The 23,460-nt window shown below is 38.6% G+C and overlaps 1 protein-coding gene across 8 annotated transcripts in view; it reads right to left on the minus strand.

Annotated features, from left to right (window-relative positions):
- SUZ12 (SUZ12 polycomb repressive complex 2 subunit) overlaps nt 1-21,985 on the minus strand; it is a 46,862-nt gene extending 24,877 nt beyond the window's left edge. For 2 of the 8 annotated variants that reach the window (XM_036340582.1, XM_036340581.1), the window contains exons 1-5: nt 21,468-21,983; nt 18,852-18,898; nt 18,700-18,764; nt 12,564-12,632; nt 1,194-1,243 (exon numbers count right to left, since the gene is read on the minus strand). In XM_036340582.1, the coding sequence (XP_036196475.1) occupies nt 1,194-1,243; nt 12,564-12,632; nt 18,700-18,764; nt 18,852-18,898; nt 21,468-21,750 (514 nt within the window). In that variant the 5' untranslated portion in view covers nt 21,751-21,983. Of the gene's footprint in view, nt 1-1,193; nt 1,244-12,563; nt 12,633-14,494; nt 14,545-18,699; nt 18,765-18,851; nt 18,905-21,467 lie in introns of those variants that run through there. The other 6 variants (XM_036340583.1, XM_036340577.1, XM_036340584.1 and 3 more) reach the window with 6 other exon arrangements.
- Between the last annotated feature and the right edge of the window lie 1,475 nt (nt 21,986-23,460).

Here is a 23,460-nt window from a genome sequence, read left to right on the forward strand (position 1 = left end):
AAGTATCAACAGAGTCTACTTTCTCATTTACTTAAGTGATATCAAGGAAAAATAAAAGATTCAAGTGAATGCAAGCAATTTTTGAACTTTACACATTTTGTCATGCAGACATGAGAACAGTTTAATCAAGCTACTTTTCAATTAATTTCAACTAATTAATTCAACTAAAATTAATTCAACTAAGTTAATATTAACTAACAAAATAATAATGATCAGTAAATATTATTCAATTACTATCAATTACTAACTTCAGTGATGGAGAATTTATGTATGTTTTACGTAAGTCTCTGGGAACAAAGGGCTCACAAACCTACAAAATTCAAATGGTAAGTTTCTTAAGTGTTAGAGTCCATGTACTTTAAAAGTATCACAGAAAACTAGATCATGATTAGAAATAAAGACTCTATAAGATTATAAATGGGTTAGGGGGGAAAAAACTACAAAAGTGCTACTCAAGTTACTCCTATACAAAATATGGACCAGATCTAAAGCAAAACTAGAAAGAAGTTACACTAGCTGCCAACAGAGATATGAACAGAGCTCATAATTGTTATGTAAAAGAAGCTGGCTATCAAACTGTTCTAATATAATCATTTTGTTTATTAAACTATTTGGGTTTTTTTAGTAGGACAGCAATCTTCTTTCTTTTTTAAAAAATATGTTTTTATTGATTTTGAGAGAGAAGAAAGGAAAGGGAGAGAAACATGGATGAGAGAGGAACATCTTTGGTTGGCTGTCTCCTGCATGGCCCCTACCAGGTAGTGATCCTGCAACCCAGGCATGTGCCCTGACTGGAAATTGAACTGGCGACCTCTTGGCACATGGGTTGACACTCAGAACTACTGAGTTACACACCACTTGGTGCTTTATTAAAATGTAGACTCTTAAACTCCATCCTAGTAGATCTGAGTCTTTGTAGGGCCCAGCTATATGGATTTTAAAAAGTGCCAAGATATTTTCAGAAGCACTAAAACTTGAGAACCACTAAATTTTAAAGAGTTGAAAGTTACATCTTCCACATCCCATTATTCACCACATAAAGCAATAATGGAAAGCATTGGAGAAGTCAACTAACGAGAAGTTTAACATTTATCAGACTCAACTTCTTTCCCATTTTATAAATTTACACATGAAGTAATATTTTAATTCACAATGGTTTTTTGTTAGAATGCCAATATGTTTAAAGTACATACCATTTTTGTGGAAGAAACCAGTAAAGGTAAGCTGCAGATGAGCTGACAAGCTAAACAGAACAAACAAAACATTTATCACTTTAATGCTCTATAATAAAAATAGCCTAGACTTTAAAATATAACATTAAGATCAAAGCTACTTCAGGTAATTTATAAGTATTTGATTTTCTTATTCTTAACTCGATTCAAGCCCATGACTCCATGTTTTCCATTAAGTATGACATCTGAAATAGTGTCTACACATTAAAAATCAAACAAGTATCACACACAAAAATGGAAACACCAAAAGATTAAGGCAGATAAAAATAGACCACCAAATGAGAGGCAAAGATAATTTACTATGCTTTAGTGTTATACCTATAACATAGGAACAAGTTTCCCTTCCCACCCCACAAATTTTTTTTTTTTAATAAGGGTTGCTGAGTCCATACAAAAGTGTCTGAATATTCCAAAGCTATGGAAATTCAACCTTCTAACAAATATAAAAAACCATCACTTTCTACTTCAATCAGGGGTGGGTATAATACACAATTACAAATGACTGTTTCAACATGTCATTTCCACTAGTAGTTTTAGAAGCAATAGAAAAGGAAAAAGAATAAATTACAAAGATCCTATTTGTTTTGAAAATATCTACTCACAATGAAAAACGATTAAGATGGGATAGAATAATAGAAACATCAACAGGCTTTTATAGTATCTTTAAACCACAAAATAAAACAATCTATTTGTTGATCAGAAGCCATTCATAACTTTCCAGAATAGTTTCTGTAGTGTGATAGATCCCAGACAGGGAGGGGGCTATAGAGAATAGATGTTGGAGAAAGGGAAGCATTACTGACCTCTTACTCAAGAAATTGACTAGGGTAATCCCCCTAGCTGGTTTGGCTCAGTGAATACAGAGCATCAGCCTGTGGACTGAAGGGTCCCGGGTTCAATTCTCGTCAAGGACACGTAACCTCAGTGCGTGGAAGACAACCAATCACATCAATATTTCTCTCTCTGTCTCTCCCCCTCCCTTCCACTCTCTCTAAAAATCAATGGATGAGGATTAATGAAAAAGAAAAAGAGCCCTAGCCAGTCTGGCTCAGTGTATAGAGTGTCAGCCTGCAAACTGAAGGGTCCCAGGTTTGATTCTGGTCAAGGGCACATGCCTGAGGGCCTGCTGGAGGCAGCCTATCAATGATTCTCTCCCATCATTGATGTTTCTCTCTCTCTCCCTCTACCTTTCTATCTGAAATCAGTAAAAATATTTTTTGAAAAAGGGCTGGAGGGGATAGATGGGGGGGGGGGGGGGACGGGACGGGACGGGACATATGTAATACTTTCAACAATGAAGATTTTAAATGAATAAATTTACTATGCCCTAGCTGGTTTGGCTCAGTGGATAGAGCATCTGCCTGTGGACTGAAGGGTCCTACGTTCAACTCCGGTCAAGAGCACATGCCCGGATTGCAGACTCGGTCTCCAGTGGGGGGGGCGTGCAGGAGGCAGCCAATTAATGAGTCTCTCTCATCGTTGATGTTTCTATCTCTCCCCCTCTCCCTCTCCTTTGGTCTCTGAAATCAATAAAAAAATAACACGAAGATAGTGTAAGGAGCCTCTGGGACAGCTTCAAGCGTACCAACATCCGAATTATAGGGGTGCCAGAAGAAGAAAGAGAGCATGATATTGAAAACCTATTTGAAGAAATAATGACAGAAAACTTCCCCTACCTGGTGAAAGAAATAGACTTACAAGTCCAGGAAGTGCAGAGAACCCCAAACAAAAGGAATCCAAAGAGGACCACACCAAGACACATCATCATTAAAATGCCAAGAGCAAAAGATAAAGAGAGAATCTTAAAAGCAGCAAGAGAAAAACAGTCAGTTTCCTACAAGGGAGTACCCATACGACTGTCAGCTGATTTCTCAACAGAAACTATGCAGGCCAGAAGGGAGTGGAAAGAAATATTCAAAGTGATGAATGCCAAGAACCTACAACCAAGATTACTTTATCCAGCAAAGCTATCATTCAGAATTGAAGGTCAAACAAAGAGCTTCACAGATAAGAAAAAGCTAAAGGAGCTCATCACCACCAAACCAGCACTATATGAAATGCTGAAAGGTATTCTTTAAGAAGAGGAAGAAGAAAAAGGTAAAGATAAAAATTATGAACAGCAAATACATATCTATCAACAAGTGAATCTAAAAATCAAGTGAATAAAAAATCTGATGAACAGAGTAAACTGGTGAATATAATAAAACCAGGAGCATGGAAAGGGAGTGGACTGACAATTCTTGGGGGGAAAGGGGTGTGGGGGGTGCAGGGAGAGACTTGACAAAAATCGTACACCTATGGATGAGGACAGTGGGAGGGATAAGGGCAGAGGGTGGGGTGGGAACTGGGTGGAGGAGAGCTATGGGGGGAAAAAAAGAGGAACAACTGTAATAAACTGAACAATAAAGACTTAATTTAAAAAAAAAAGTCTCCCTTTATTAAAAAAAAAAAAATTTACCAGTGAAAGAAAAAGGCATAAGGATCCATAAAGGGTATGGGGGGTGTTTTGGTTAAAAAAGATGGTGATAATCTAGGCATTCTTATAAGCAGGGGGAAAGAGTTATACAGGGTATCCCCAAAAATATATATACATGCTTTGAATAATTATAAAGGAAGTGTTCATGAAAATACATTTCATTTTCAAAGTGTAGTAGAATCTACAGACATTGTGTATCCATTTTTTGGGCACACCCTGTATAAAGACACTGAAGCAAGATAGTATTAAGGAGCATGTAATGATTGGAAATTACAGAATTTACACATATTGGAAAATAATACATTAGTCACAACCAGCCTATCCTATTCTTAGTTACTTCAGTTAAAAAACCTACAGGCTAAAACCAGGTTAATTTTGTTAAAAACACCATGTAATATTCCTTTCTCCAAATTTTCTAATGAGTCCTTAGCTGCCAAATCTTTTGTCTTACTGTTGTCTATAATATGGCTCCCATTTGTTTTATCGCCACTAAAGCCTTATATAGGAAAATAGATTACAATGATAACACAGAGTAGGAAAATAGATGAGAATGATTAATTAGAAACAGAAAATTCAAGTTTGAATTCTGGCTTTAGTTATTAGCTGTGACCCGAGATCTGTAAAATGAGAAAATGACCTCTCAGGACTGAGTCTTGCATAAAACCAATCCCCAACCATCCCAGAGCTTTATAATCAGAGAGCTTAATTTCCTTTATAAGCATTTCTATTTACCATTTTTTGTCACTATTTTTTTCACAAAGGTTCTCTTTCAACAATCATTTTATTTTATCAGCACCCCTAGAACCTAGCAGTATCTTGATAAATACTTCTATCAAGAAGAGGCACTTGATAAATACTTTTTATAAGGATAATGATATCCTCCCAAGAATAGCAAGATTTTTAAGGTCAGTGTAATTGCCATTACACTGTGGTACTTACAGTATTATTTACATTGGTTTTATAGGAAATGTGATTTTTAACCTCCAATTTTAAAATGCCAGAAACATCTTGACCTACTCCAGAAAATATTTTAAATCAATGTCGCTCAAAATGTAGTCTGCAAACTGAGGTCTCATTGGGAAAACTTACCACTCCACAACAAGGTAAGAAATTAAGAACAAGACTTTAAAAACTTTTATGGACATTTAATATTGCCATAATTTACAAGCATGTGATTAGTGTATTTACACAAGTATCCATCTACAAAAAGATGGGAAAATAAAAACAAATAGGTCCTTCACTACAGAGGGTCTGAAACAGTTTTTAAATGGTACATTTTGAGTTAAGTGAGATGCAAGCACATTCAGCCATCATTTTAACATTATTTCTCTGAGAAAATAAATTCCTCATTTCAATTACCAACTTAAAAAATAACTCTGGGGCCGAAACCGGTTTGGCTCAGTGGATAGAGCGTCGGCCTGCGGACTGAGGGGTCCCAGGTTCGATTCCGGTCAAGGGCATGTACCTGGGCTGCGGGCACATCCCCAGTGGGAGATGTGCAGGAGGCGGCTGATCGATGTTTCTCTCCCATCGATGTTTCTAACTCTCTCTCTCTCCCTTCCTCTCTGTAAAAAATCAATAAAATATATTTAAAAAAAAAAAATAACTCTGGGAATGTAATTTGCTATGCACATCTTCTCCTCCTCCTCTCCCTCTTAAAAGTAAACACTGATTTGCACCTACAATAAAAGTAACAATGAGGCCTAGTTGATCCCTTCCACAGGTGGTTTCATCAAAGGAAAAAGGCCAGTTTTCTTCCCCTTCCTGATTTACCCTCTTCCCTCTCTGATGGCTACTGTATTTACATCTTAATTAATTAAGCTAGATCAGAAAAAGGGGAAGGAAAAGAATCATGTAGGATTGATTAGTCAGGCATAATTGGTTTTAGGCTGTACAGAGTCCAGATGATCAGTAATAAGATATCAGATAAGAATTTGGTTCATCTTTGTTATGTGTTTCCTATCATATCTCCTGAGGAAGCAAGTAACAAAGCAATGGGAAACTAGATGAGGAATTTGAAATTCTGAGATAAGATTCCAAGCACAAATATCTGACAATTGTAAAGCAGTCGGTAGCATGAGGTTTATTTAAATTCATAAAGAATTAACATTTTTGAAATGAGATTCATATAGGAAACTCAAATTTTAATAATAGCCAAACACCACAGAAAGACCAAAATTTTCCTGCTAGAAAGAGACCAACATTAGTGCCTCTAGTTTGGTACACATTAATCTGATAGTGGCAAGTATAAGGTTTCATTTCTAGGGTCAAAACTTTATTACCTCATAACAGGACAAGTTTCATGATAAACTATTTGGCACCTACTTTGTTAGATGTTAGTTACCTAACTCTTCTTATACATTTCATGCTATCTATAATAATAAAAGCGTAATATGCTAATTAGACCGGATGTCCTTCCGGACAACCTTCCAAACCAGCTGTGGGCAAACTACAGCCCGCGGGCCGGATCCGGCCCATTTGAAATGAATAAAACTAAAAAAAAAAAAAAAAGACCATACCCTTTTATGTAATGATGTTTACTTTGAATTTATATTAGTTCACACAAACACTCCATCCATGCTTTTGTTCCGGCCCTCCGGTCCAGTTTAAGAACCCATTGTGGCCCTCGAGTCAAAAAGTTTGCCCACCCCTGTTCCAAGCGAAGCCAGGGCTGTGAGGGAAGCCCGGGTCCTGGGTGCCAGAGGGAAGCCAGTGCTGGCAGCTGGGGGAAGGAAGGCCTACTCTTGCATGAATGTTGTGCATCGGGCCTCTAGTAATGTATAAAGCTGAGAAATTGATGACTGCTCAAGCCCATTATTTTGGAATCCAGTTTCTTTTGAAGTTCAGACACAAGAATGGGAGCCCTTTATAGTGAGAGAAGATAAAGTTGAATGGAAGGAATCCATTACATATAAATCAATCGCCTTCTAGAAATACTATGGACAAACATAGAGGAATTATTGTCAACACCCATATTTTATAAAGGAACATTTTTTTTTACAAAGGAACATTTTTAAAATTTGCCCTTAACCACTTAAATTTTAAGAATCAGATATGCTCAGCAGTGACTGATATGGCACCTTCAGAAGTAGGTATGTAAAAAGAAATTCATGGTTCCAGGTTCTGAAAAACATCTAAAACTCAAGCATGAAAAGATGATAATTTGAAAACAACTTCAAAATGTACACTGAAGGCAGCCAAATTGTCAAAACAAAGAAGGAAAACATCAGATCTTACTAATGATGGAAAAGACATACAGTCAACTTAAGAAGCAGCCTAAAGTTTTAAAAATGCAGCTAAATTTCTAAAAGAGGATAGGGAAGTACCTTTAATGTAATATATCTACTTAAAATAATTTATGGCTTTCTTAGGATGAAGACCAACATTCTTAAATAGCCTACAAGGTTCTGCATTATCTGGCCAAGGCCATCTGCTTTAGCCTCATTTCATGCCACTCTCCCTGACAGCTACCCTGGCCTCAAATGACATATGTATAATATTTCCTTTATCTAGAATCAGCTATCTGCTCATCCTCTTGCCCTATTTAGTCCTATATTATCTTTCAAATCTCAGTTCATTTTTCCAGAAAAGCCCTCCCTGACCACTATTTCCAAAGCCAACATCTTAAAGAAGAGCTGGTTCTCTTGCTTTACACACTGAGTTTCCCTATAGTTTTCTTTCCCAGCACTTATTTATATTTATTATATGATTATGTCTTTCCCCCCTAAATGCCAATGATTTTCATAAAGGCTGGGTCTTCATCTTTTTTGCTCACCATTATATCCCCTAGGACCGTGGTCCGCAAACTGCCGCTCGCAAGCCACATGCAGCTCTTTGGCCCCTTGAGTGTGGCTCTTCCTAAGCCTTAGGAGTACCCCAATTAAGTTAATAGCAATGTACCTACCTATATAGTTTAAGTTTAAAAAATTTGGCTCTCAAAAGAAATTTCAATCGTTGTACTGTTGATATTTGGCTCTGCTGACTAATGAGTTTGCTGACCACTGCCCTAAGAGATAGTATATATAGTGTTTGGGAAGTGGTACACTAAGTAAATGGGAATCCAAAAAAAAAAATAGATCCGGGCCTTGTAATAGTACAAAAAGATGCTTACAAAAGGAAGATTTCTAATTCTAAAGCTTAGGCTGTAATAACAACTATAGAAAGTGATGAAAGACATTTACCTTATTAACCTACTAAAACCAGAGGTTGGAAAATATCCCTAGTAAAAGTTGTAGTTATGTTTTGAGGGGACTTCTCCAGCTACTAACAGTGGACCAGGAATGAAAGATGGTTAAGGGGAAGAGAGAGAAGACATTCTGCTTCTCATCTCGCCTAGGGAAATACTTTTGGAAGCAGCTCCAATTTGGAAATCTTTTCATGCTGACCTTTCTGCTAGTGGAGATGCACTTATAAGTCAGGAGTTACAGTAATTCCAAAATTGGTAGGATTAATAATACAATTGACCCCAGGGATCCTGCTAGGATAGAAAACTACAGAAATACCAGAGATTTATTCCAATAAGCCAAAGTGCTTGATCAAAACCCAAAGTAAACAAAAAGCCCACAATAAACTTAAGTGCCAGATACAAGAGCTAGAGAGGACAGGATATAAGACATTCTAAAAAGAAAATAAAGATATTTTAAATATAATCACACCAAAAAAAGCAAGAGGAAACATCAGTATAAACTTGGGAGACTAAAGTGAGACAACTATAAATTTCTAAGATTTGCTCATTGCTGTGGAATTTTCAGAAGCTATTTTTCAAGAAAAGAAGCAATATTCATCAATGGTAGGCTTTAAAACTGAGTTTTAAAGTTACAGATGACAATTCTGGTCTATTGTCATGAATTGACCAACACCTTAAAGAAGTAAAAACCATGAAATACCTGTATTTTTCTTTTTTTAAAAAATATATTTTATTGATTTTTTACAGAGAGGAAGGGAGAGAGATAGAGAGTTAGACACATCGGTGAGAGAGAAACATCGATCAGCCGCCTTCTGCACATCTCCTACTGGGTATGTGCCCGCAACCCAGGCACATGCCCTTGACCAGAATCGAACCTAGGACCCTTCAGTCCACAGGCCGACGCTCTATCCACTGAGCCAAACCGGTTTCGGCTGTATTTTTCTTTTTTAATATTTATTCCATTGATTTTAGAAAGTGAAAGGGTAGGGGAAAGGGAAAGGGGGGAAACATCAATGTGAGAGAGTCACATCAATTGCTGCCTCTTGCACATACCCCAACTGGAGCAGGGAACCTGCAATCAAGGTATGTGCCCTTGACCAGAATCGAACCCACAATACTTTGGTTCGAGGGTTGATGCTCTAACCACTGACCAATACTTGCCAGGGCAATGTTTTTCTTTTTCTATCAGCCCCTTTCCCTAATACAGGAGTGGGGAACGTCTGGCCCGCAGGCCATAAAGCCCGCAAAAACAGTTGGTTTGGTTCTGCTAAGGCATTAGGAGTTAATTAAATGTTTGATCAAATATAGCAGGCTAATTTTTAAGTTGCTCATTTTGTATGGCCCGAGAATGATGTTATAAATATCCAAATGGCCCTTGGCAGAAAAAAGGTTCCTCACCCCTGCCCTAGTAAATTTCTGCAATTATCTGTGACTAGTAAGACAACTATTTATCTAGAGTAGAAATTACATTAAAAAATCCTGGAACAGCAACTTCATTTTGCACGGATAATGCTGGGAATTTGGTTTGGTTTATACGTCACTATAAATGTCATAAATAGGCCAGGCATTTCATTATTCTAACTTTTGGGCTGTAGTATTATGTTATTTTTGTATATTTTGATATTTCTCTGGAACTTTGGAGCTTTTTTGTGATATTCCCCTAGAACTTAGTAGCATGAAATACATTGTGTTTGGGAGTGGAACTATTACAACTTTGGAAGTGCTAAAAGAACATAAGTTACAATAGAAGACTCCCATATTACAGCTGTTGAACAAATCCAGGAGGCAATTAAACTGAACAAGATTCCTATATCTGAAATCGTCCAGAATAAAAATATAGATGGAAGAGATACTTTTTTGTATATGATTTAAAATGTTAACTACTAGTAATTAATGTTATGGAACAACAAAGATTTGTTTTGTTCTAAGAGAATTTGATCAACTATTTTACAAGCAAAGTTTTTAGTGCTGGCATTATATATTGGTGTCTAAGAAACATTTTACAATCCTGTGTAATAAATTTAGTAAACAATAGGATTATACCTAATTTGAGATGAGAAATACACTGAAGTCATTTAACAAATATAAGGCTTTGGAGGTAAACTTAAAATGAAAGAATTTCCCAATTCGTTTTAGTGACTCCAAGAGCACCACTGAGACATTTGGGGGGTGTGGGTTGAAGCAGCTAGCACATTAACTCAATACTTCCCCTTGGTCTAAAGTGCTTTTGCTGGGTATTAAGTATGGTCAGCTCCAACAGAGATAGGTTTTAAAAAATAAAATAGCGCCTGGCCGGTGTAGCTCAATGGTTGAGCATTGACCCATGAACCAGGAGGTCATGATTCAATTCCTGGTCAGGGCACACGCCTGGGATGCGGGCTTGATCCCTGGTGGTGGGTGTGCAGGAGGCAGCCCCTTTCTCTCTCTGAAATCAATTTTTTTAAAAAAAAAGAAAATCTTGGGGGTTGAAATATCCAACTCAATGAAATATCCCAGCTGGATCTTAAAGACTGAAAAAGTTGTTTTTCAAAATAACAAGCAGGAATTCTATGCAAATCTCTAATGTTGCTATGAGCTGGTTATATTATTGGTCTAATTATTGAACCCACTGGGTCAAAAAGAACAAAATTATTGTCATTATTCAAAAATAATTAACCAGCACATTCTATCTTCCTCACAAGACTCCCTACTCCCTCTAAATATTACTCCCTGTAATATTTATCTAAGACAGCGGTTCTCAACCTGTGGGTCGCGACCCCTTTGGGGTTTGAATGACCCTTTCACAGGGGTCGCCTAAGACCATCGGAAAACACATATATAATTACATATTGTTTTTGTGATTAATCACTATGCTTTAATTATGTTCAATTTGTAACAATGAAATTGGGGGTCACCACAACATGAGGAACTGTATTAAAGGGTTGCAGCATTAGGAAGGTTGAGAACCACTGATCTAAGACAATGTCACAAAGAGATAGTAATACGGTTTAGCAGTGATGAAGGTAGAAGTTTGAAAGAGAAGATGAAAAGGGTTAAATGTTCTTTTCTTGGTTCATTCTTCCTTCTCACCTGAACCCTGAAAGACCTGAAGGGCAAACTATTAAGGTGTCCAGGAGAAAAGAAGCAGGGAGGTCAGAACACAGCTTACACTTTAAGTAAAAAAGGCCTTGAGGATCCCAAGAGCTTTGTCCAGGGTAAATGACCAGACAAGAATATGGAATAAAAATTCAAGCAAAGAATAGAGTGCACATGCACTGGGAATATTCCTGCATTGAAAGGTGCTTCGTAGCAGGAATAGATTAAGTAAAGATCAGTGATTTCAGTTTCTAGAACAGACCATCAAAGCTTATTTACAAGTCAGGATTGCCTAGATATGGAAATAGAAATTACACTTTTGTTTTATACGATTGCAGGATATAAAATAAAAAATGTGATTTTATAATTCAAGTAACAAAATATTCTAATTCAAAAGCCAAACTTTAAATATAAGCATCTGCAAAAATGACATCTTACACCAGTCACTAAAATGAGAAACCATACATGAAGCATCATTAAATCAGTGCGTAGCCTATACAAATTGGTAAGATATGATTTAAAACTTCAAAAGAAAAAAAGCCCTAACTGGTTTGGCTCAGTTGGCAGAACATCGGCCTGTGAACTGAAGGGTCCTGGGTTCGATTCTAGTCAAGGGCACATGCCCAGGTTGTGGGCTCCATACCCAGTACGGGGTGTACAGGAGGCAGCCAATCAATGATTCTCTCTCATCATTGATCGTTTCTATCTCTCTTTCCCTCTCCCTTCCTCTCTGAAATCAATAACAATGTTTCAAAAAAGAAAAATCCACTGTGGCAATTTTTTCAACTCTATTTTTTTTTTAAACCTAGTATTTTTAGTTTTGCATTCTCCCTAAAATGAGTCAATGAATGAATACCACCTAAGTTCCTGTTTCTCTTTAGAATAGTATTTAACTTTCTTTAGTTTACATATAAAAGACTAAATAGAATAATACCATCTAGGAGTGGAAACATACTGTCTAGCCTAGGCAGCTACTAGGACATTTAGGAAATTAGTTCTGGGTGTCACGTCTGAAAACATACAATAAGTAGATTCTGCCCAAATTGTCAAATTTATTAAACTACCATGTTATAAACATATTTTGAATACAAAATGAAGTTAGGAATATTTTGCCTGAATGATGTAAGTAAGGGGAAAGACAAAATGGAAAAAAAAGAGAGCCTCTCTCAGATGTGAAAATGATACTTAGAAGAGATATGCTGCTGTGAGGCACCTGGCACAGCACCTAGCATATAGTTAAATAAATGTGAGTCTCCATCCCTCCTTATATGAATTATAACATTAACACCAACTGCAGAAGTTACAGAAATTGGGATTCAAAATTTAAGAAACTGGAAATAGAGATAACTGATAATGAACATAGCTGCCTTAGAAAGCATTGTGTTCTCAGCATTGGAGGTATTCGAGATGAGGCTTAAGGTTTCTCTGCCAGGGATGGTATAGAGGAAGTAATTCCTGATTTGTGTAAGAATTTGGACCAAGTGACCTCTAAGGTTCCTTCTAACTCCTTATAATATTGAGGTAATCACTAGGGAAAAGATCACTATCATTTTACTCTTTCCTCAAGTATGTCACTTAATGTAGGTTATCTTACCTATGAGATTCTTGCTCTCCTTTCATTTTCTCTACTTTTGATAACATATCATCAACTTTAAATGTTTTCCTGGAAGAAACAGATAAACAAAATAATCACTTCTCAACTGGGAAAAACAAACAGATTACACTTTATTGTCACTATAATAGGCAAGTTGGAAATCTGATTATTATTTTTAATAAGGTAAATTATGGTTAGCCATAACAATGCATATTCCTGAGACAGTGTATGTTGTAATACAGCAGACAAGCCTTCAAGTACCATCTCAAATGCTAATTTTTCCATGAAACCTTTTGTAATTATTCCCAAACCTTAACTGGGGTTATTTCTCCTTACCTATGGCACATAGGTTTATAATTATTTTAACACTTAGTTTCCTAAATGTGAAATTTGTATAAATATTTTATTTCTCCTGCTATATTATAAGCTCCTGGTGGACAGAGATTGCTTTTTTTAAAGGAAAGTCATATAATGCTTGGCATAGTGCCTTATACTTGGTAGATATTCAAGCATCTGTTGGACTGAGCCAAACAAATGCAAATTATGTATACTTTGAAACATTCATCCTTTTATTAAGTAACCTGACAAATATGTGCTAGCACTACCACATAAAAATGAATATTCTATAAAAAAATATATAAAGTTAACAATATCCTCAAAGATTATTATCAATGGCTAACATTACACAATGCCATATTAAAGAGATGGTTGTCGTCATCATGAAAAAATTTTGAAGTTTAAGGCACATACCCATCAAATCATAAAAATATTACTAACTTTTAACTTGACAAGTTTAAGAGAAAAGAGTAATTTTTCCACAAACTAGGAACTTAAATCAAGAACTTAAGAATGCAATTTAAGAATGGATTCTAAAACAAGCCTCATCTTAAGCTTGTTTTCTATAAATGTTCTAGAAATAGAGGCTAAAAGTCTAGATATATAATATGTTAATTGGAACAAATATTTATCATTATAACTCATACAGTCTCTTCAAATTTAGGACTTGAAAAGTTTAATGTATTCTGCATTAATTACTTTGTAAAGCTTGAATTCAGATACTAGAAACTACTAATACCTTCATTCCTCAAAATCAGCTATTGTACACAACTGCTATAATAAAAATTATCAACAGAGAAATGTTAATGTAAATGTTTTGCAGTAAAATACTGATAGGAAGAACAGAATTGATAGAATGTATAGTTCAGGTGAATAGCCTCCATTAACAAAAGACCTTTCTTTTTTTTAAAAAAAAAAAAAGCAGCTTCTCTCTTTACCGTTAGAGTTAGTGAAAACTTCAATAATAAAGTTTCGTCCAATAGAGTATAGTAAGAAGTACTTTATGAAGGAGGGCAATACATTTTCAATCTCCACAGATAAGAGAGAAGAAAGAAGAAAAACGTAAGATTTCTCTAGGCTACTCACAAAGACTTTTCAGTATAAAGACTGAAATGTAAATAATAATAATTAACAAATACTGAAATGTACCACTGAGGAGGGTTGTAAAACTACTAAAAGCTTTTTAACAATAGTGTTAATGTAATGATTAAGATGAAATTCTGTCTGTTGAAGAAAAGACTAAATCACAAGGTTCATCTCTTCCAAAATTACAGCGTTCTACAAAAGAGAACTGAATATTAACAACCATTTGAAACAGGTAAGATCATAAAAACGACCCATTCCTCCTTGAGGGGGAGAAAAAAAACATAAGCAACTATATAAAAGCAGCCCCAACACCCGGGCAACAAATATTTCTGTTCTTTAGAAAGATACCACTACTTAGGTCAGATTTAAAAGGAGAAATAGTTATCAAAAAGTCATCCAAGAAAAGTATTTTTAAATTCAAGAAGTTTTAGGAAATCTCTTGGGAGGATTAAAAAACAGCTAACATAAAACTGTAAAATAAATTCAATAAAAGATGTCCTTCTCCTCACCAGTATTCCACGTTGTCAGTGTAGTGTTAACCTATAGAGTTTGAATATATCTATGAAGTGAAAAGTACAAGGCTAGTTCCAAAAACATTTTGAGCAAAGGGGTAATACTAAAAGCAATTTTATAAAAAGAGTTAAAAAAAAACCCCGTTTGTAAAAAGACTACAATTACTGAGCTAAATACCAACTACTTTGAACAGAACAGCATTCATTTGAAGATATAAGTTGTAGTGTAATTTGTTAAAAATCAGTCTTAATGCTCTGGCCAGTTTGGCTCAGTGGTTGACAAGCATCGAACCAATGACCAAAAGGTTGCGAGTTCGATTCCTGGTCAAAGGCATATACCTGGGTTGCAAGCTGGATCTGCCCAGGTTGGGGTGTGAACGAGATGCAACCAATCAATGTATCTCTCACACACTGATGTTTTTCTCTCTCCTTCCCTCCCTACCTCCCCTCTACTCTCTCTTAAAAAAAAAAAAAAAATGGAGAAAATATCCTGGGGTGATGATTAAAAAAATAAAAATTTGAAAAAATTAGTCTTAATGTCTTATATAGGCCAGGGATATAACAATAGAATTAAGTGATTCCTAATGCATTTTTTTCCCTAATGCATTTTTATATGCAAATAACTAAGTGGAATTTATGTTTCTTGGCTGGCAAACTGCTTCAAAACTTCCCCAAAAGGTAATGTTTTACCTATAGGGCAATAAATTAAGCACAAGTTTAAAAATTGCCTCCACCCATTAGCAGATAACAGAAACACATCCCATAATGAGACAATCAAATAGTCTAATAAACAAACATGACAAGAAAATTATGAAGTTAGGCTTTAAATAAATATAGTTTTTATCCATTTATGGATTAATTCTAATTTATTTTGAAAATAGTTTATCACTTTTAAATATAAATTAGGCAACATCCTAGATGATAACCCTGCCAACCTTCCATATTAAAAATACTACAGGCCCTAACTGGTTTGGCTCAGTGGATAGAGCGTTGGGCTGCGGACTGAAGGGTCCCGGTTTCGATTCCGGTCAAGGGCATGTACCTTGCGATGTTTCCCTCTCATTGATGTTTCTGGCTCTCTATCCCTCTCCCTTCCTCTCTGTAGAGAGGTCAATGGAATATATTAAAAAAAAAAAAAAAAAAAACACTACAGGAAAGCCTGGCCAATGTGGTTCAGAGGTTGAGTGTTGTTTGATTTCCTAATCAGGGTACATGCCGGGGTTGGGGGCTCAATCCCCAGTGGGGGATGTGCAGGAGGCAGCTGATCAATGATTCTCTCATCACTGATGTTTCTATCTCTCTCTCCCTCTCCCTTCCTCTCCGAAATTAATAAAAATATGTATATTTTAAAATACAGGGAAAAATTAACCACTATTTAATCAATCCAGCCTACTGTTTTTACACAACCCACAATCTAAGAGTGGTTTTTACAGATAAATATTTGCAATTGATTTGATGAGATAACACTAATTCTTTGATGAGATAACACCAATTAAGCTGTTATCTCTCCCCACCCCACAAAAATAAAAAAATCCCATACTGCCCACCAGTAGGCCTATATTTAAAAACACTATACTCAACTCCAAGTATTTTGAATTTCATCAATTAAAAATCTGTAGACATTTGTTTTCTCTCTTTTTGTGTAAGTACTGCTGCATCCCACTGAATATCCTCAATTCTGTATCATAGACCACAAGCCTAAAGTATTTACTATATGGGTCCTTTACAGAAAAAGTTTGTTGAACTCAGGCATAGAAATAATGAAGCTGACAGGTAAAGAGCGCACAGACTTAATTCTGTTGCCTGATCCACCACCCTCTTCCTAATTATTTAAGTTTCACCTATTAAATGCAATGCTCTCTCTCTATATATTCAGAAACATTACCAGAAGACAAATAATTTTAACATTTCAATCCTTCAAATCCACCTAGGTTTATCTACAAAGCTAAAGTATGTCTTGCTATAAAAAACATGATGGTTGGCCCGGCCGGCGTGGCTCAGTGGTTAATCGTCAACCTATGAACCAAGAATTCATGGTTCGATTCCAGGTCAGGCCATATGCCCTGGTTGCGGGCTCGATCCCCAGTGTGGAGTGTGCAGGAGGCAGCTGATCAGTGATTCTTTCTCATCATTGATGTTTCTTTCTCTTTCTCTCTCTCCCTCTCCCTTCCTCTCTGAAATCAATAAAAATATATTAAAAAACAAAACAAAACATCATAATGCTTACTTAATAATCAGTAGGAGTCTCCAAAGGAGACCTAAAAGAAGTTTACTTTTGCCGAAACCGGTTTGGCTCAGTGGATAGAGCGTCGGCCTGCGGACTGAAGGGTCCCAGGTTCGATTCCTGTCAAGGGCATGTACCTGGGTTGCGGGCACATCCCCAGTAGGAGATGTGCTGGAGGCAGCTGATCGATGTTTCTCTCTCGTCAATGTTTCTAACTCTCTATCTCTCTCCCTTCCTCTCTATAAAAAATCAATAAAATATATTAAAAAATAAATAAATAAAAAAAATAAAAGAAGTTTACTTTAAAGTCTATTGAGAGCCCTAACCGGTTTGGCTCAGTGGATAGAACATCAGTCTGCGGACTCAAGGGCCCTGGGTTCGATTCCGGTCAAGGACAGGTACCTTGGTTGCAGGCACATCCCCAGTGGGGAGCGTGCAGGAGGCAGCTGATCGATGTTTCTCTCTCATTGATGTTTCTAACTCTCTATCCCTCTCCCTTCCTCTCTTTAAAAAATCAATAAAATATATTTAAAAATAAATAAAGTCTATTGAGATAGCGTAATTATTTTACCAAGTCAAGATGACACCAAATGCTTAGTAAAAACGTTATTTCACTTGATATGCTTAATAAGTAACCCTGCATGTAGGACAAGAAACTAGCATTAAATTATATATGGTTAATATTAAATATTACAGCCTGGCCAGTATGGCTCGGTGGTTGAACATTGACCTATGTATGAACCAGGAGATTGCGGTTCGATTCCTTGTCGGGGCACATGCTCAGGTTGTGTGCTCGATCCCCAGTGTGGGGACTGCAGGAGGCAGCCGACCAATGATTCTCATCATTGATGTTGGTATCTCTCTCCCCCTCTCTGAAATCAATAGAACAAATCTTTAAAAAAATTTTAAATATTACAAAGCAAATATAAGCTCTGATACTTCTAGACTCCACTTTAAGACTAAGTGATTAAGATTTATTTTTTTTTAAGGACACTCATCCCATTGACATCAAAAGTATTTCTTGGCCCTGGCTGGGTAGCTTAATTATTAGAGAGCATCGTCCTAATGACATCCAGTCAGGGCACATACAAAAATCAATCAATGAATGAATAACTAAGTGGAACAAATCGATGATTCTCAATTTCTCTCTCCCTTTCTCTCTCTCTCTAATCAATGAATAATAAAAAAGTATTTCCACTTTAGTAAGACCACCACCAAAGATATGACACTTTGTAAACTTATCAATATAGAAGCAAATTCTTTAATGCTAGAACATATAAGAAATATTAACACATTGCGTACCGCATAGAAATCTCTAAGACATACGCCAGGGACCGCACGTTTTTGGGCAAACTGCACATTATTTAAATCATCATAATGCACTTTAGGTGTTGTTTTCAATAATTATAACATTTTTATTTACAAAAACAAACAATTAAAGTTCCTACTACTTTTTTAACGTATGGTACTGCGTAAAACATTTTCCTCTATGAAGAGGGACCAAACAAAATTTACGTTAAGTATCTAGATTCGCTCCTTTTTCCATGGGCGTGAAAAACGAGAACACTCGTGAGCGGTCCTTAACAGATGGCACGCGAAACACGAGAAAACTCCTGAGCGGTACGAAATGTGTTAAAAAAATTAACTATTAGGTTTATGCATCAAAGATAGCTACCCTGAGCCCTCTGGTTAATATTTAAATCCTCAACTTCTATCAAACTTGAAAATAACTAGTTGCAAAGAGTGAAAACGTAAATCAGTAAAATCATTTCATTCACTTCACTACTAAATCATTTCTATTAGGAAAAAAATGGTAATAAACTGAAATTTACAAAAATGATACTACTAAAATGATCAATTTGCAAACAATTCAACCTGCCACTCTTTTACCTAAGTTTTCATATTAATTATAAATAGTACTTTAAAACAAAACTTTAACATGGTTTGGTTAACTTGAAATAAGACTCATAAAATGTACCTTTTGATGTTTGTTCGGGAGTTTCGATGAGACATGTAAGTAAGAGTTCTGTGCAAAAATATTGGCTATAAAAAAAGTTTTAAAAATATTAAAATTAAATAGATGAAATTCTAAGAAAAAAATAATATTGATGAATTTTATTAATAACTTACCGCTATAAGATTTCGAGTTCGAAGAAATCTATAGATCTGCGTTGGTTCTGGGTGACAGAAAACAAAACCCAAACATTATCTAAATTTACTTATTATTCAAGTTGTTAAGAAAATACCAATCCAGCCCATGTAATCAGTACAAACTAGTCACCTGTTATGAAAATCATGTACTAAATATTTACATCAAGAATATTAGTATGCACTGTAGCTCAAAAGACAGTGCATTGGTATACATTCACAAAATTCAACTATATTTATTTGAAATTTAAGATGCTCCACAGTTTTGTTCTTAAGCCTTGCATTTCTAAGGTGGGTACTTTTTATTTTTTAAAAATAATTTCTTATTGATTTCAGAGAGGAAGGGAGAGGGAAAGATTGAAATGTCAATGATGAAAATCATTCATCTGGTGCCTCCTGCTTGTCCCCCACTGAGGATAGAACCCATAACCTGGGCATATGCGCTGACTAGGAATCCAACAGTGACCTCCTGGTTCATAGGTGGACGCTCAACCAGAGCCATGGCAGCCAGACTAAGGTAGGTACTTTTGAAACTAATCTGTATGCAGAACTGAAAAGTAGTCACATTAATTTAATTTAGCTAATTTAAACTATAAACCATTTTCCCCTCCCAAAAGTAGCTGAAATAAGGTAGCTGGATTCAACAAAAAAAACCCACTTATTGATGCCAAATAAAAATGAAGTTTCTACTTTTTGATCAGTCTTTTAAAAAATTTATAGTAGTCAGGCAAAACAGAATGAAACTGTTTCCTACATGTCCTAATAACATATGATGAAAGTCAATAACATTGAAAGAAATCTGAAAAGCAAATTATAAATTTTTCAATGAATATTTCTTGTTATAGTTCATTTTTATCTATTTTGCTCAATATAAATATTATCTCAACATATAAATACTACCTCAACACATTTTTAAAGTAATTGACAGATTACCAAAAGCTTTTTAATTCAGAGTTTAATTAAAATTTAATTTGTTATAAGGACTTAGGCTATAGATAGAAAATATTTCATATACAATACCATAATCTGTTACATTATTCATCTATTAGTATTGTTCCTTTAAATAAAGCAATATCAAAATGGACTAAATGACTACATTATTAAATACATCAAAGCATTTAAACTTATCTGAAACGAAGGACAATATTAGAGAAGAATCAAGTTGTTTTGTGACTAAATCTAGTTCTTAATGGCAGTTCACTTCTCCACGGTAGACTCACCAGAAAAAAATAGCTAACACTTTCTTGGAGGACTTATCTTCTCAACATTTAGAAATAATTTTTCAAATATCCACTTAATCTTGTTTAGTTTTGTTCTAAAAAAACTAAAAGATTGTATTTTAGAAGGGGTACAAATGGGAATGTTTATTGTCATTACTGAGCTTCAGTTCTCCACCGTATTTCCAATTTAAATCCTCGCCAGCTTTTGAAATTAAGCGAAAATAAAAATAATGTGACTCTCCCTTAAGGTTCAATATAGGTCTCAATAAAAACTGACAATCCTTGTATTAAATTCCAACTAGAATTTCAGGAAGCACTCGTGCGAGAATGAAAGAAAGGTATTACACAATGTACCATGTCTTTCCAAGTACAGCTGATACCATGCCCTGAACATATGCCACGGAAAAATTGTAAATAAAGACCTTCAGCGGCACAGCGGAGTTTATTCAAGTTTTGTAAGACGGTGTTACAGATCACCCAAATTACAGCATTCACACAAAAGCAAAATGGAAACCAATCGCAGGGCAGCTGAACATATTTACAGTTGTGTGCTTCTTTTTAATAAATTCTATTGTTTGTCCCCCTTTCCAAATTAGGTCGCAGTCTTGCCCTCGAAACAGACCACATGGCAGAAACTGACCTAAGAAAACGATCCGGAATTAAGACCAGGACGACGGGCAGCTTCCCGAGAGGGTCTCACGGGGAGTGAAACGCTCCATCACTCGGGTCTCAGTCTGCGTACCCATGAAATGGGCGGACAGATGGGAGACTTTCCAGCATCCCAAGGTGCCCTGTTACTATGCACGCCGAGTGCGTGCACCGGTATTTCTTTTTCTTTTTTCTAGGTGCTGGTGCTGGTGGTGGGGTGGGATGGGATGGTGGTGGTGGGAAGGGGGTGCGTCGGCATTTCAGACTAATGGCAATTTTGTCGATTTCACAGACTTAATCTGTTCCCCAAAACCTCCCACCGAAACCTCCCTTGTGCTCCGAGAGTACGAAAGGCAGGGGAAGAACGAGAACTAGTCTTGGGGTCCGACCGCAGATGGAGACCGTGCAGCCCGACAGCCCAGCGGCGACCTCAGCTGCAAGCAGCCAGCTCCCCGCGCGAGGCCCCGCTGCCTCACCTCTTGTGTGTGCATCTCAGGGGAGTCGGGACCCTCACCTGGACTTCCTGCTCCACTTTCCCCGGAGACCCCAGACTTCGGGCCCCCTCGAGCCGTCACCCCTGAAGGCGGAACAGCTCCCTCCACCATCTCGCCCTCCGCTCCCAAATCAAGTCGGCTCCCGGCGAGGAAGGGGGGGCCCAGCCCGAGCGTCCCGACCCCCCGGATGCCGCCAGAGTAGGCATTGCTGCCCTCAAAGGCTCAAACGCACTCACTCTCAAAGGCCTGGAGGAAAAGCTCGTGGTCAGCCTGGACGTGCTCCATTTTCGGCTTCTTCACCGGCAACACGGCAGCCCCCGCCGCTGCCGCCGCCGCCGCCGCCGCGGAGGAGGAGGAGGCCGAGTAACTGCCGCCGCCTCCACAGCCCCCGCCGCTGGATTTGCCGCTCGACGCCGTCGCCGCCGCCACCGCCGCCGAACCCCCGAAGCCGCCTCCCCCGGACCCTGCGCTGGGCCCCGAGCCGCCCCCTCCCCCACCGCCGTGCTTCTGAGGCGCCATCGCGGTTCCTGCCTCCTCCCCCGCCAGCTACCCGCCGGGCGGCCCCGGAGAGTCAGCGCCGGCGATACCAACCGCTCGTCCCAGCAGGCTCCGGCGGACCGAGGGGGGAAGGAGGAGAGAGGGGAGGAGAGGGGAAGGGAAGGGAGGAGGAGAGGAGGGAAGGAGGGAGGAAAAAAAGTGTCTCCTCCTGAGAGCCCCGCTCCGTTCCCGAGGCTGCTCACCCTAGCCCGGCATGGCCCCGCCCACTTCCCCCGCCCGGCGTTCTGATTGGCCGGCGGGAGCGCGCGCCGCCCGGCCGCCCAGCCCGTTGGCCCGCGGATTGCCCCGTCAGTCACGCGGAGGCTCTTCTCGCGGAGGCGCGGCTTGGTTGGCCCGTGCGCGCTGCCGACCGCGGGCCCGGCCGCCTCTTTGAACTGAATTCGCGGGAAAATTAGGGGTCGGAGCGGCCTTCCTGCTGGCCCCGGTGCATTGTGGGGAGAGAGAGAGACCCAGAGAGCGGCTTAGAGAGCGGCTTCTCGCCTTCAGAGCGTCGTCGGTCCCCGTCCCCGGGAGGACAGGACCCCTGACGGGAGGCGGGCCTCCGGGGACCTGAGGGCGAGGGGCCTGTAAAAGGAACCGAGATCCATTACTGATCATCGAGTCTCTAACTTCATAGGAGGGGGCCTGCCGGGGAGTCGGGTCGCTTCTCCTTGGAGGGGTTCCCCGGGCGTGATCGAGTCCCCTGTCCCCTCGGCACCACGTGCCTCAGGCCACCCATGGCCGGGTCCCACCCGGCAAAGCCCTTGAGGACGGGGGGGTGGGGGGCCAGCCAAGGGGTCGTGGTGCGACTGGGCTCCACCAAAGGGAGCGATTTATGTGCCGCAGGAATGTCCTGTCAACTATAAAGCGGGGAAAACGATGTTTTGTGGGGTCCGTGCGGCTTCAGGATCGCTCACGAGAGAGGTGGTGGCTGCTCAACCTCCGTTAGGTTGGAAGCAAAGCCTAGATGTTTTATTCCCACCCACCCAGCCCCGACGACCGCCCAGACACCATAGGAGTGTGCAGGGGGCGATTTCCTACAAGGACGTGCACCTTCTTGAGAAACCATGAACCTGGCGCCGCAGACACTCGAGGGGGAACCCTGTGTTTCGCGGGTTTTGCTTGAAAAGAGAGATGCATAGGCCCCGTTCAGTCTTCAGACACCGGCAGGTTTGGAGTTGAGCTAAAACTCCGAAAAGACGTGCATTTTAGGTTGGGCGGCGTGACCTCCAAGGGTGTTTTTCCCCACTCCGATGCTGTGACCTGATCCTACGTTGCAAGGAAACATTGTCCTCCAAAGCCCGGGTCTGTGCACACACAGCCATGCTGCGCCTTCATAGCACCTTCCAGGGCTTTGCCGTGGTCTCTGTAGTTGGCTTCCCAACGCTACAAGGCCAGCGTCCTTGGGTTGGTTGGTTGCATGGTTTGCAAGACTAGCATCTTTGGAATGGCTACTTATCTAAAACACCGATTTTTTTTTTTTTTTATCAAAGCGTCTGCTCCTTATAAGAACGTGAATTCTACACATAAAACATTTAGTATGGAACCTGGCATTTCAGGAACACGTCTGAAATTAGGTAGACCTATTGCTGGTTTTCCGTCAGACAAAAAGTTCAGAGTACTATTTTGTTCGATCATTTGTATATATTAACCTGTGCTGGGTTTTTTTGTTTTTGTTTTTTTTTTAGGTTT

Source organism: Myotis myotis, unplaced genomic scaffold (genome assembly GCF_014108235.1).
Source record: "Myotis myotis isolate mMyoMyo1 unplaced genomic scaffold, mMyoMyo1.p scaffold_m19_p_17, whole genome shotgun sequence".
NCBI classification, from domain to species: domain Eukaryota; kingdom Metazoa; phylum Chordata; class Mammalia; order Chiroptera; family Vespertilionidae; genus Myotis; species Myotis myotis.